At 35.8% G+C, this 15,897-nt stretch overlaps 2 protein-coding genes across 2 annotated transcripts; both read right to left on the bottom strand.

Annotated features, from left to right (window-relative positions):
• Window positions 1–5,787: 5,787 nt before the first annotated feature.
• On the bottom strand, window positions 5,788–6,858 carry LOC122725415 (trace amine-associated receptor 9). Its single transcript, XM_043962516.1, has one exon. The coding sequence runs from the start codon at window positions 6,832–6,834 to the stop codon at window positions 5,788–5,790; it is 1,047 nt and encodes a 348-aa protein (XP_043818451.1). The 5' UTR covers window positions 6,835–6,858.
• Window positions 6,859–14,643: 7,785 nt separating this feature from the next.
• On the bottom strand, window positions 14,644–15,659 carry LOC122752808 (trace amine-associated receptor 7a-like). The gene is given in 2 exon segments (XM_043999730.1): window positions 14,644–14,957; window positions 14,960–15,659. Coding segments are annotated over 2 exon segments (1,014 nt in total).
• Window positions 15,660–15,897: the final 238 nt, after the last annotated feature.

Here is a 15,897-nt window from a genome sequence, read left to right as displayed (position 1 = left end):
GAAATCATCTAATCTAATACATGAAGACACTGAGGTCCAGAGAGATTAAGTGCTTTCTCCAGGTCACAGAGATAGTAAATCAGATAGTTGAGATTTAAAGCTAAGTTCTTGATCTCCAAATCCCATGATCCTTTTATTGAACCTCTATATATTAGTAGATGAAGATCACACACACACACACACACACACACACACACACACACACACACACACACACACACACACACATGCATGGTTTAACTCACAGGTCCAGACAAAAACTAACAAAATAAAATAAGCCTTACATAAGATATGCCTGTGACATAGGGATATATTGTTGGGGAGGGGGAGATATCACAATTCTCTGGGCCTAAAAATAGAAGAGCATGTGAAACATCTCATCAGAAAAAAAAAATGATCTGGAAAACAGATCAAGGAAAGATAATATAAGATTAGTAGGACTACCTGAAGTTACAATAATAATAATAAAAAAAGAATCTTGGTACAATATGAGAAATTATAAAGGAAAATTGCCCTGAAGTTCTAGATCAATAAGACAAAGAAGAAATAGAAAAAAATCCACTGATCACTACCTGAAAGAGATCCCAGGAGGAAAACTTACAGAAATACCGTAACCAAATTTCAAAGCTGTCAGGTAAAGGAGAAAATATTGCAAACAACAAGAAAAAAAAATGTTAATATCATGGAGCAACAATAAGATTACACAAGACCCAGAAGCTTCCATACTGAAGGACTATAGGTCTTAAAAAACTATATTTTGTAGAGCAAAAAATCTGGGGTAAATTACCCAGAAAAGTTAAGGATAATCCAGAATGAGGGAAAAAATGGACACAATGTACTGAAAGACTTTTAGGTTTTTGTGACAAAAGGAGTAGGACCCAGTGGAAAATTTGACATGTAAGACCAGGAGAAATAAAAGGTAAACAATAAAGACCAATTATAAGGGACTCAAGATCAAATTTTTTACTTTTTATTTGTGAAAGTGTTATCAGGACTTTTATGACTATTGTCATTATTTTGGGTGGTTTGAAAGAAAAGCTTGGGCTTTGTTACAAAAAGTCATCTAAATTTAGTAAGAAATGAGGGCAAGGGGATAGGGTGGAGGAGAGGATAAAGGATGGGCTCTTAGAGGGCTAGGTAGGTTAAAGAATAGGAGGACAAGGTAGCAGATAGAAGTAAAGCAGAGGAGTGAGGAGGGATAGGACAAATATGGTGAGAAGGATAGTGAAGAAAAGTAGGAAGGAGGGAAATACACAAAAAGTAATTATAGTTCAGAATATGAATAGGATAAATTAACCTGTAAAACAGAAATGGATAGCAGATTAGAAATCCGAATTTTTTTTTTAAATGTTGCTTTCAGGAGACACAAAGATAAAATAAAGGGCTGGAGTAGAATTTATTATGTAAAAAAAAAAGCAGGGGTAGTAATCATGATTTCAGACAAAGTCAAAGCTATAATAGATTTAATTAAAAGAGAAAAATAGAAAAACTACAGTGTCACCAATACTTTTCAATATTGTTCTAGACCATAACTAAACAGTATAAAATACCTGAGAGTATATCTGCCAAAACAGACACAGGAACTATGTGAACATAAACATAAAGCACATGTATACAAATAAAGCCAGATTTAAATAATTGGAGTAATATTTATTGTTCATGGGTAGGTAAAGCCAATATAATAAAAAATGACAATTTCCCTAACTGATCTATTTATACAATGCTATCCCAATTAATTACTGACAAAAATATTTTACTGAGTTAGAAAAAATAATAGCAAAGTTTATTTGGGAGAACAAAGATCAGGAACTGCAAAGAAACTAGTGAAAAAAGATGTAGAGGAAGGAGATTCACCAATATCAGACCTTAAACTACATTATAAAGTGAGAGCTTTGTTGAAGTATAAAATGGATAATTTCAATGATTTTAAATTAAAAGTTTCTTATATAAATAAAACCAATGTGGTCAAGAATAGAAAGAATATAGAAATTTGGGAGGTGGGAAACTGACAGATAACCTCTCAGATGTGATTATGTTGGAATACTGTTGTGATGCAGAAAATGATGAGCTACTTTATTTAGAAAAACAGATGGAAAGACTTAGACCTATGAAGGAAGATGATCCACCTCCAGAGAAAGATGACAAGTGGAAATATGCATAGTATAGTCTTACATATGTGTATGTGCATGCATGCATGTGGTCTCTTTGAAGAATTGATTTCATGACATGGGACACACTGGCACTGGACCTCCCAACATAGTGTGTTCTTATCAAAGAAGGTGCTATGCTCTATGAGCAAAGAAGAATTGTAGTAGCTCAAAAGAAACACAAGATGCACAAATTTAGAGAATCCAACCCAAATGTTCACAAGGACTATTTGTGCCTGACCTGTGGTAGAGCATTCTGAGTTTGTATTGGTCTGAATAGCCACAATGGGACACACTGTAACTTGACTCTAACATAGTGATATCATTTTGGTCCTTTTCAAGAATGAAGGATAATTAATCAGTCTATATGTGTATGTTTATAGATATCAATGTATATATCTATATATATATCTGCATTTAATTGTAGTTTTCTCTAGTGCAAGGCAGGGAAGGAAGGAAGGAAGAAAAAAAATAAAGAATGCACAGCAGAGAACAAAAGAAAACCTAGGAAAAAGCAAAGAAAAGCTGGGGAGCTTTGAAAAGAATGTGTAGTATTTATTATATAGGTTTTCTTGAAATGGAAATTTATCCTTTCATGTTCTCCTGTGTACATGGAAATGTTCTTTCTTATTCTCATGTTTTGTATTTAAGTTTAAAATGAATAAAAAATTTACCAAACAATTCTCTTGGTCTGAGGTCTCACCTAGAAATTTAGGAAAATCGTTGCACCAGGTTGCCACCATCTCTACACTTTGTAAGTGCATTGTGCTGGCTACCATGCATCAGAGGGGAATTTTCTTAGAAAACAAAAAATCATCAGACATCATCAAACAAACACCAATCACCTAAAGTTCTGTACCACCCCAGTGGCTCTCAGTGTCTGGCAACAATGATTCCCTATGTCACTTCTGGTTGTTGGGTAAAGGATATTCTCATGCCAGAGTCTTTAGTGAGATATTTCCATGATGCTTTCTGTATCCATCTCTGCTGCAGGGTCTGATAGTGACTCTACATGAGCATGTAGTCTCTGGTCTCCTCTGGCTGACTCCCCTACTGTCTGTTTTTACTATGGAATGTGCAGCTAGAAGAAACTGTATAAATCATTTATTACAATTCTCTTATTTTACAGATAAGGAAACATACCCAGTGAACTTTAATGACTTATCAAAAGTCCCATAGCTAGCAAATGTTAGAGGCTGTATGTAAACCCAGGTCTCCTGACTCCAAATCCAATCAATGTCTTCCCACTAGACTATGCAGCTTCTCTTAGGTAGGACTATTTTTCTCCTTGGACATTAGCAGAGAAAACCTGAGAGTTCCCTTTCTCATCTGGCCAAGCATTCTAGTTTTTCCAGCAGAGCTCACAGATTAGACAAGTAGGAATTCAGATGAGATATTAATTTCTTCCTCTTGAGGTTTATCCTGGGATATTTACATTTTACTGAGACACACAGGGAAAGGGATTTTACACCCATACCTCTCTTTTTTCTTTAGACCCCAGCTTCCATACTGGAATACAGGAGAGCTAGTAGCAATGACATTAATTACAGACGTGCTGATGAAAAACTTATTCTGAGATCATTGTCCTTTACACTTTTCAGCATTTTCCCCAAGGCAGAATGATACAGTGAAATGAGCACTGTACTTGAAGGACCTAGCTTCAAATCCTGCTGCCTTTTTGAAGTTGTCCAAGTCTCTCTCTTTTTGAAGTTGTCCAAGTCTCTTCATTTCTCTGTACTTCTGTTTCCTCATTTTTATGAAGAAGTTGCACTAGGTGACTTCCAAGATTCCTTTCAGCTCAAACTTGTTGATTCTATGACTATTCCTTACATTTCTAGGTCTAGCATCTCTTCTTCCTCCTCTAGTCCATTACTGCCCAACTAACTCAGCCACTGCATAGCAGTTTTCAACTCTACAACTTTCTCTGACAATTTCTGGCCACCTATCCATCCCTTCTCTGCGTAGAAGTTGATAAAATTATTTTACTCTATTTGTCTGCTTTCAATTTCCCTCAGTTAGGGGGGAAAGGAACTAGGTCATTACACAAAATCTGTGGTTTTGCTAAATAGGGCTATATGAATAAATACTTGTAATGAGATACCTTCACTAGTTTAAAAGCTATTTTGAGAACAAATACTTTTAGAAATGTACAGAAGGCCATTTTTGGAGAGGTAAAGCATTATGACTATTTATTGTTCTCCTTTCCAGTTCATAAAGAGGTTTATTTTTACAGTATAGCCTATACCAGAGGTGTCAAACAGCCTCGTGTGACCCACTCACCCTGATGCAGCTGAACTTGATTAAAATGTAACTGGGAAATACTTTTTAAAAAATCAAAGTACAATAAAACATAGACAATGTTAGTATGTAGATTTTCTTAGTCAATATGTGCCTGTAGTGATCCTTATGTATGGGCAAATGGCTGCCAATTGTATTTGACACCACAGGGCTGTACTACACAAACAACCTGCATAGGTGTTTGGCAAGGGTTTGAAACCTTTTGGGAGGTAGGGGACCTATTTATTGTTTTGTTCATTTTCCTCCCTCTTGTTCCACTTAAATATATCATGCAAGTTTATCCTGCAATTCAGCTGGATTAAATTAATTTTGTATTGAGAAATGTATACTATAACTGGAAATAATTGAAACCATTGAGAGAAATGTTGAACATTTTTTGAGAATTATCGATTTAGTTATCACTGAAGTGCCTGCCTACATAATAGATACTGAACTGAAAAAAAAAACTAACCAAAACCAAAAACGTCCCCTGCATCCAGTTTTTCTTTCTACTAAAACAAATTATACATGTTCTAAAAACAAAACAGAAACAAAAAACAAAACAACCCCACAGAATGTAATACATAATGCTTATAACCCCACTGTATATTAGGGGTTAGACCCAGAGAAAATGGGGTATTTCTAAACATGGCATCAGAGTCAAACATTTAAAAAATAAAAAGATAGTCTTTTTAATATATGATTTTTCCCAAAGTAGTTGTGAAATCTCATATTCTAGTCTAAATATGAAACCTTTGGGATTAAAAGATTTTCTAGCACTACCAACAATAGTAATAATTCCCAGGTGTATATATAATACTTTAAAGTTGTAAAGTATTTTATTCCCAACAACCCTGTAGTTGTACCAATATTATTAACCCAGTTTTACAGACAAGGAAATTGAACTTCAGAATGACTTGTCCATGGACCTCAAGCTCTTATCTCAAACTTATCTGAAATTAGAGGTTTTTAAAATCTTACACATGAATAAAGAGGAGGTTTTTTTTGTTGTCGTTGCATATATTTTGGGATATCATACACCAAGTGTTTCTGAGGGAAACAAATGAAGTTTCAAATTGCTTGAAGAAGTGGAGGGAGGGGTGGAATTCAGCCAATTGAAATAATTATTAATTGACGAGAGAGGTCAGACATACAAGCAAGCAAGAATGTATACAGAAATGCCATTCCTACATATGAGCCAATTTTATAACTCTTAGAACGTATGCAGATATTTGCTCCAAAACCATTCATAGTTGAATGTAATTTCCATCTAATTGGACAGATGTTACATTTCTAGACACATGGTTACATTTTGCTCTTAATCCATGTATGAGATTTAATTTGGATTTATGGCAATTTTTTTTCAATCAATTTCTGCTTCCTCAGAAAATAAATTAATCGTTGAAGAATCATTCCTCAAGACTCTGCCACTCACAATCAGCTTTATTGCTTTCCGAAACCAAGGGTAAAAGAAAGCATAGATCAAAGGATTCATAGCTGAATTATAATAAACACACCACACCAAGATCTCATAAACATAAGGGGGAGTTATGAAATTCATATAAGCATCAATTACTGCATCGATAATGTATGGCAGCCAGGAAACAAGGAAGGCAGCCATGGCAATCCCGAGCGTTTTAGCAGCCTTTCTCTCTCGTTTGGCCACCCTATCCTTATAGCTCTCTGCAGAGGTCTGGGTTTGGCTGCTGCTGCTTTCTATCTTTCTAGCCTGATGTTTAGCCACTAGAAAAATCTTGCCATATATAATGACCATGGCAACTGTGGGCACGAAGAATAAAAGAAAACAAAGTAAAACCCAGTTCTGATTCAATGGAGCCTGACAACCTCCTACACAAGTAAGTGCAATGACCAAGTCCTCTATACCATCATCATTGGCCCCCGTGTAAAAAATAGAAAAGCTGTATGTCACTGAAAAGAACCAGGAGAGAGCAATGCATATCCCTGAAACAGGCACTGTGAACTTGGTTGGATAGACCAGAGGATCGGTGACAGCAATGTACCTATCAATGGAGATGAAACACAAGTGGAAGAGGGATGAAAAGCAAAAGGATGTATCAAAACATGTGTGAAATTTACAGTAACTCTCCCCAAAGTACCAGCAGCTCTCCACAGATCTCACTGTACTGAAGGGCATCACAGTCACTCCAACTAAGAAATCAGCACAGGCCAAGGAGGCAATGAGGAAGTTTGTAGGGGTGTGCAGCTGCTTGAAGTGAAGGATAGCAACGATGACCAGCAAGTTTCCAAATATTGCCAGCACGGCCCCAAAACCAAGCACCGCATACAGGATGGCTCTAGGTCCTGGGGAGTAAGGGGTTTTGATGCAAGATCCATTCACATTCTCATAGCAGAGTTGCACAATTGCTGGTTGAGACACATTGGTGGTCATTACTTTCCTATAAGAATCCTTCTTGATTCTGGTAATTCTGGAAAGGGAGGAAAATGTCTCTTAAGTGTGGAAGTTAGCATGATATTTTTTTGCCAATTTTATATTTGCATATCAGTTATTTGACACCTGAAAATTATTACCAACTCCTTTGGTATATTTAGAAGTCAAAATTGTACTAGCAATCTATCAAGAGGTAAGTAAACTAAGTCAAAGACTAAACAGCTAGAAATACATTTACAAGTAGTAGAAAATGTCATTTACTATTCATGGGAAATGGCTCTTTTTTATTATTTACCTTCTGAAAACCTCCTTGTTCAGAACAGTTGTGACTTGAGATGCATATGCGTAGACTGCCCAATAAGAGAATTTTATTTAAAAGATGATTTCCCCTGAGTTGTCCCAACAGCATCAGTGATAAAGTACATCTCATACTCTAAAGAAAAAAACTAAAAAAACCTTCCCTTAACCACTACTGTGAACTCTCTATAGTATAAGGTGTGAAGACTAAATTTATTCTTAATAGTCATTGTTAATAAGTTGTTTTTTTCTTGGAAGTAAAAGCTAGTTGTTATTCTGTCATTGTTTGGTCAGCCTCATTCAGTGACATGATTTACAAATATGTATGGCAAACAATAAAGTAAAAATAGGCATAGAATTATAGAATTATTTCAAAAGACCTCAGTGATCATCTGAAAAAGAATTCCATCTCCATTATAACTCCCAAGTAGTCATCCAGCTTCTCCTGGAAGAACTACTTTTGGGGGAAACTACTATCTCTCAAAATAAGGCATGCTAATTTGGTATAGTTCTAATTTTTTTTTTTTGGTGGGAGAATGAGGGTTAAGTGACTTGCCCAGGGTCACACAGCTAGTCAGTGTCAAGTTTCTGAGGTTGGATTTGAACTCAGGTCCTCCTGAATCCATGGCTGGTGCTTTATCCACTGTGCCACCTAGCTGCCCTGGTATAGTTCAAATCTTAAGGAAATTTTTCCTTACATGAATACTAGATTTGCTTCTCTGTAACATCCACTGATTGCTCCCACCTTAGTCTGGGGCCAGACAGAACAAATCTGACTCATTTTCTAAATTATAGCCTTTCAAATCCTGGAAGACACCTGTTTCCCTCTCTCTCTCTCTCTCTCTCTCTCTCTCTCTCTCTCTCTCTCACACACACACACACACACACACACACACACACACACACACACACACACACACTTCTTTTCTCCAAAATAAACATCAGCTCCTTTAACAGACCTTAATTTAGAAAGGCCATAGTCACCCACTTCATTCTGGATGATCAGCAGTCATCTTGACCTTTGTCTTGCTACTCCAGTCTGGAAGAAAGTGAAGATGAACTTTGCCCAGCTCTGCCTTACTTAAATCCTATTAACCGGCAAGTCAAGCCATCATGTTTGTGATGTCACTGGTCCTCTTTTAAAACAACAGCAGCAGCAGCTAGTTGGTGCAGTGGATAAAAGCACTGGCCCTGGAGTCAGGAGGACCTGAGTTCAAATCCAGCCTCAGACACTTGACACAAAACTAGCTGTGTGACCCTGGGCAAGTCACTTAACTCTCATTGCCATGCCAAAAATAACAACAATAGCCAGTTTATTATTCTAATATATCACAGTTTTATGTTTATCTTTCATTCCTTCATTATTGTATTACTTTCACTTCAGAAGACTTACACAATAAGGAGAACGCCTTGAACTCAGACTTACCCAATACCTACTCAATTGTAGAGATCTCTTTGGTTTTATACTAATTACAGGGAAATGAGTCTCAACTAAGGTGAATTGGAGCAATATTCTTATTTCAGCACTATTTTTGATGATCCTAGACTGAACTTAATTCAGAACCTTTTCTCTTCTTGCTTATACCATTAAAAACCTAACTAGTTTTCCTACCTTTTCTATAATTCATCCTCCACACTCCTGCCCAAGTATACTGCTCTACTCATATTATGGCCAAACACATCTTCCATAAGTGTACAAGAATTAAATGTTAGTATATAAAAATAGTCATCTAGGTAAGAATACTTTTTACTATTAAGTCTGGGTCACTATTGCACATTTAAGTGGAATAATAGGTAATTTAATTCCCATTTAAGGTGAGGCTATATCCTCAGCATTAGGAGAGGGCAATGCATATTCCTGAAATGGGCAACTTGAATGAAGATACTTGGCCAACTTAAAAAGGTGAAGCTATATCCTCAGCATCCTTAAAGCCAACATGCCATGTTAAGCTACCTTTGATTCTTTTTGTGTGTGTGTTTGTGAGGCAATTAGGGTTAAGTGACTTGCCCAGGGTCACACAGCTAGTAAGTGTCAAGTGTCTGAGGCTGGATTTGAACTCAGGTACTCCTGATTCCAGGGCTGATGCTCTATCCACTGCGCCACCTAGGCGCCACCTAGCCACCCCCTACCTTTGATTCTTAATCTACTTATAAAGAGTTTTGAATGCTTGCTTTTGCTAAGCAAAGAGGAAATAAGACTTTCCAGAGGTCCAACCCTGTTTTACAGATAAGGTCCAGAAGTGAAGTGACTTGACTAAGGTTACACTGCTGGTTAATAATGAAATCATTAACATTTTCTCACTCCACTCCCCCCCACTCCCATCCACTGATCTTTACTCTATGTTACACTGCCTTCTATGAGTATATTCTAGGATTACTGTATGATTTTGGGTTGGGTCTTATCAGACTAGCCTTACTGGCTAACCAAAACATTAGATTTCTTCTTTTGTCACTTAGCCATGGCTTTGTATAACTTTTTAGATTACTTTTTGTCTGAAAAGAATAATAGTGGGAACTTGGGTTTTGGTCACTTTAAGATATTCCTTTCATTTCTCCTATACCATGTCTAACTTTCATTGTATATACCTCTTTTAATTATTTTTATACTGAAATTAATGCACACACACACACGCAAGCATTTCCATATTCAAAGGAGAACAGAAATAAGTATTGCGTGTGAAACTGTGAATCTCTATTCTATATAGTTTGCTTTGTAAAAATTATGTAATAAATACAACACATTTTAAAAGTTGTTATGCTTATTAGTATCTTCTTCTGACCTTCCTTCTATTTGCTTTTATACATGTTTTAGAGGCTCTTTTTTTTCTTTCCTTCACATTAGAGCCAGATTAATTCTCTTTATACATAGACCTAGTCATGCATAAATAAAAAATGTTCATTTTTATCTGGTCAGTAAATAAAGGGTACACATTGTAGGTGTAATGGTTAATATTTTGGATAAAACTTACTTGAATTCAAATTCCTATACATTTCTTCTGTCATAGAGGCATTAGCTTCTATTTGGTTCATTCTAATTTTCAGGCAGGTTTTTTCCCCTTAGGTATTGTACTTTTTCCCCCCTTAGTTATTGTACTTTTTATTCTGAATTGTAAATTCTCTTTCCAAATCTTTCTTCTGTAGCTCTTCTCTTTCCATGTTTTCTTCCATCATTCACATTTGGTTTAAAAAATCATTTTTAGATTTTTAAAACAAAACTTACTTTATCTTTTCCATGAATTCTGTTTGGAATTGTGTCCAGGCTATATTTTAATTTGAGGTTTTGCTTGTCGACATTTTGGAGTAATTTTCTACTGGGATAGGGTCTTGCACTTCCCTGTCACCATAAAATCTCATTAAGGAGTGAATCTTTTGGGCAGCTAAGTGGCGCAATGGATAGAGCACTGGCCTTGGATTCAGGAAGACCTGAATTCAAATCTGGCCTCAGACACTTGACACTTACTAGCTGTGTGACCCTGGGCAAGTCACTTAACCCTCATTGCCCTGCAAAAAACAAACAAACAAAAACAAAACAAGGAGTGAATCTTTTTTTTATTATATTATTATCCCAAATGATCAGACCTATAATCCTCCACAGCAGCAGTATGCTATTTGGTGTGAACTTTGAATTAGGACCAATTAATTTATTAAGCATGTACTATGTATGGAATACTGTACTGGACAGGAAGGGAAATGTGCAATTTAGATAAGATAAAAATCCCTGTCCCAGTGGGCTCATAGTCTAGGAGGGGGGCAACCAACAACATTAAATGAAAAGTGTATTAGTGGGGTATGAAAGAATATTTCATATGAATTTGAATGGAGGAATGTGACAATCAACAGGGGAACTCCAAGAACACTTAATGGAGGGAGTGGCATACAAGTTGTGCTTTAAAGGATAGGGAGAAATTAAAGAGGGTTAAGAAGACAATAAAGGACATTGTAGACATAAGGAATACAAGGGAATGAACAAGGGTATAGAACTGTGAAAACACAGTAAATTTTCAAGGAGGGATTTCTGAGAGTAGTAATCCAGCTTAAGGAATATTATGAGATAATAATGGTAAGGTAGAGTAGCACCAGTTTATAGATAGATTTGAAGGGCAGCTTAAGAAGTTCAAATTTTAATTAATAGGCAATAAGAAATCACTGAATATTTTTGAGTAGAAGATTTAATATGCTAAAGGAAAATTTTTCTGGTAGCAGCATGAAGGATGGATTGGAGGGAAGAGATAGTAGAGATCTATTAAGAGGGGAGGTAATGTGAAGTTCCTTCTACCTCTGGTATTCTGAAAAATAGTGACTGCTGATGGAAATACAACTTTCATGGGGGAAAAAACCTAATTATCTGAATTTTAGATGTGTGAAATGTGAGATTACACTGAGACATCCTTGCTCTAAGAGAATGTTGCAACAAGTATTATAAAAATTCAGGATATTATGGGCACTAGCTATCTCTATTTCAGAGATTACTGAGTCACTTATGTTTAACAGCTAATATTTAACCATCTTATTCTCTCTTTATCCCTTTAATGAAACTATGACTATGTAAGGATGGATGAGAGGAAATAGAGAAGGATCCCTACCTACCCACCCAGTGTACACGGGCTAGGAAAAAAACAGCCTATAAAATTTCTTACAACATAGAAAGAAAAAAATACCCTGCATGTGACAGAAACAGCAAGACTGGAATATCAATCTATTTCAGCACATGGAACAAATGTATTGCTGGAAATTTGGCCAAAACCAGGCTACTTTCCATATAACAAATATATTTTCCCCATTGACTCCCATTATGCTATTCAAAATATGTTGCTATTACTAGATAGCTATTGGCAGCATGGTATATTGAATAAAGCACTGGGTTTGGAGTCAGGAAAAACTGGATTCAAATTCCACCTCAGACAATTAGCTTTGTGACTCTGGGCCAAGTCACTTAACTTTTCCTCATCACAGTTTTTTCATTTGTAAACTAATAGGTTTGGATGCAAGGACCTGTGAACTCCCACCTCTAAATCTATTATCTTATGATCCTAAGTTGGGGGAGGGGGAGATATAAGCACTCTCTTCTGAAATTGATTTCCTTCCTTCTTTCCTTTATTCCTCACTCTTTTGTTCTGCTGATGCAAAAGGCATAATATTCCTGAATCACCCCATATTTCTTTGCTATTATTTCTCTGCCTGTATTCAGAGGGTGAACATTCCCAAAGGCAGTGTCATACACCTGTTTGTGGAACTTTAACTCTAGATATTATTCCAGAGGACCATAGTTTTAGATCTGGAAAAGACCTCAGAATGATCTACACAGGTAGTAAATAGCATAGATAGTATTTTTACTTTATTCAATATATCCAAACCCTTAACTGATTTTCTGACTCTAAGTCCAGGACTCTTTTCCATTAGGTCATTTGGCTTTTTTTTTGGTGCCGAGAGGTCAGGGAACTTGGCCCAGGGGGAAAAAAAAAGAAACTTGAAAATCTTTGCCATTAATTAATGGATACTTTTATTTCATTGCTATCAATCTCTGTCTGCAGGAATCCCAAAGTCACATGTGTTTGTGAAATTGCCAAAGATGGGAATGTAGCAGGACAGTCCTGTCATCCATAATAAAGAAGTCTGTCCTTTGTGGAAAAATAAATAAACTGAGTTGTTTAATAGTAACTATGAGTAATCAGTGATATTATATTACATATATATACACACATATTTGTATGTTTATACATGAAGGGAGAGGTGTCAGATTGAGACAAAACACTGTCACATATATTCTATTACTTTGTGATCATAAACAGAAAGTTATTTGAAAAGAAAATTAAATAGCTGAAAAGTGAGAAAATGCACTTTCTCCCCTTCATTGTAGAAGTACTAAACAATGGACATGAAATAATATAATCCATAAACATATATAAACACACATACATACTAAATATACATATATACACACAGTATATAATATGTATACACAGACATATCTATGTATCTTCAAGTATGAAAGAAGATTTTTCATTTTTTTAAAAAAACTGCTTCCTTCCCCCCCCCATTTTAAACCTATGTTACAAAGAGGGATTCTCTATTTAGTGCAGAGAGAGACATATTGAGAGATAAATGTGATATAAAATACAATGGATAAATAATTTTTAAAGAAATAATCCATACAAAAAACTTACCTGTGTCCCAAATATAGTTTGCTATATTCTTTGTTAAGGCAGATAAAGGTAGAAAGGTAGAAAGGTAGAAAAAAAACTTTGCTCACCCCTCTCCCAATAGTTTGACACTTTGTAGGGAAAGAATACAAAGAAAAGAGAGTTCAGCAAGATAGGGAGGAGATTTTATTCTGTACAGTGGAAAGTGAAGGGCAAAACTGAAAAAGACACTTACACATTTAATGATGATAATCCTTTATGTCTGTATAGTCTTTTATACTTCTCAAAACATGTTTACCTCCATGGCCTCACTAGATCCTTTTAATAATTGTGTTACTCTTTGCTCTGAAGAGTGGACTAAATTTTAAAAACAAATATTCACATTGCGACTAGGAATAGCAAATTAATTTTAATAGCATTAGTACATGAAGAGAAATTTCACTTCTTTCTTGACTTTATTCATTGACATTCTACAGACTATATTAAAAACATCCAATAAAAATGAATAAGTAGGACTGAGATAATAAATGATATGATACAATAAACATTTCAACATTGTATATACAGAAGAAACTATTGTCAATTATTGCCAAATTTATTAGAAATATCTGTAATAATGGTAGTATAAAATCATAATATGTATAGTGATTCAAAATTTACAAAGTATGTTCATATAGGTTACCTCAGAACAACCCTGTGAGTTGGGTAGGGCAGATATTACTATAACATGTATGGGACAGCTAGCTGGCACAGTGGATGGAACACTGGTCTGGAGTCAGGAGAATCTGAGTTCAAATATGGCCTCAGACACTTATTAGCTGTGTCACCCTGCCAAATCACTTCACCCTGATTGCCTAAAAACAAACAAACGAACCCCCCCCCCAAAAAAAAAAACAACCAAAAAACAAAACCAAGCCACATATACTAGTAGAATTTAGTATGCTGTGGTGGATAATGAACTGGCCTCAGAGTCAGGAAGATTTGAGCACAAGTCCCACATCTGACACATATTGAATGTATGAACATGAGTAAATGATTTAACCTCTCAATATTATAAAACTAAACTAGAAGAGTGGCTGATTTGTGATCTCAGTAGGGGTTCCCAATACTATTAAAATCTCAGGTTTAGGGGGAAAAATGCAACATTCTGCATACAAGATATACACTAAATCATAGAATATTAAAACAATAAAGTGCCTTGTAGATCATATAATCTAACTCGCTCACAGTACATAAGAAAATTGAGACTGAGAAGTTAAATGACTTTTCTATGCTCACTTGAGCTAGTAAGTGGCATAGGTAGGACATAACTCCAGTTTCCCTGACTGAAAGACCAAGATTCTTTCAACTAGGAACCCCTGATGTAGATTTTTCATTCTGAAAATAAATTCATTGAGGAACAATTTATCCAGAGAATTTTGCAACTTAAGACCACTTTGATAGCTTTCCGAAACCAAGGGTAAAAGAAAGCATATATCAAAGGGTTGATGGCAGAGTTCGAGTATGCAAACCACATTATAATGTCAAAAGCAAGAGGAGGGGTTATGAAACCCCCAAATGCATCAATAATTACAGTGATAAAAAAAGGAGACCAGAATACCAAGAAAGCTATTACTGCTATTCCCAGAGTCACAGCTGCTTTTCTTTCTCTTTTTGATACCTTATCACCCTCTGAAGACATTTTGTTACTCGTTCAATCATTCTAGCTTGTCGTTTAGCTACAGCAAAAATCTTGCTATTCAAACAGATCATGATCAAGAAAGGTATAAAGTAAAGGAAAGAAGATACAATTACCCAAGTTTTGTTCAACAGTGTTTGACAATTTCCTTCACAATGGAGGGCTTGCACTAATTCCTCCAATCCTTCTTCATTTGCACCAGTGTACAGTAAGGAGAAATTGTATGAGAAGGCAGATGTCCAGCTAAGAGCTATGAACACCCCTGTCAGAGATACTGTGAATCTGAGTGGGTAAAGCAAAGGGTCAGTAATGGCCACATATCGATCAATAGAGATAAAGCACAAGTTAAACATAGATGCTAAACAAAAACACAAATCTAAAGTAGTGTGAAACTTGCAGAATCTGTCCCCAAAGTACCAACATGTTTCAATAGACCGCACTGTACTGAAGGGAAGTACAATCAGTCCCAAAGAACAATCAGCAAAGGCCAAGGAGACAACCAAGAAATTGGAAGGAGAGTGAAGTTGTTTGAAATACATAATTGAAAAAATTACCAGAAGGTTTCCACCTACTGTAAGGATTGTGATGAAGCCCAAGATTCCATAGAGACTGGTTCGAATGCCAAGAGACCATGGATTCCTTATACAGGAACCAATGATGTTCGGAAAACAGAACTCAGCATCTCCACTTTGTTGGTTGGTAGAGGCCATATTTTTCTTTTTTCTTTCTTCTTTTTTTTTTTTTGTTGCAATTTTCCTGATTTCAAATTCTTGAGTTTCTAGAATGATACACATAAAAGTTCCAATTTAAGTTAAGATAAGATTATGGGATCTTTTTACCATGAGAAAAAAATCTTTATTTTCTCCCAAAATGTAATTCCTTGGGTGTTGGTATGCTGCATTTGGAAGGCCAAACTTACATAGAATGTCTAATTTGTATAAAGATTGC

This window comes from Dromiciops gliroides, chromosome 4 (genome assembly GCF_019393635.1).
Source record: "Dromiciops gliroides isolate mDroGli1 chromosome 4, mDroGli1.pri, whole genome shotgun sequence".
NCBI lineage: Eukaryota > Metazoa > Chordata > Mammalia > Microbiotheria > Microbiotheriidae > Dromiciops > Dromiciops gliroides.
The sequence above is the reverse complement of the archived record's forward strand: the minus strand, read 5'-3'. Positions and strand labels throughout refer to the sequence as shown.

What these genes read in the sequence shown, in the direction of transcription:
- LOC122725415 (XM_043962516.1), bottom strand. Translation starts at nt 6,834, where the DNA reads ATGACCACCAATGTGTCTCAACCAGCAATTGTGCAACTCTGCTATGAG.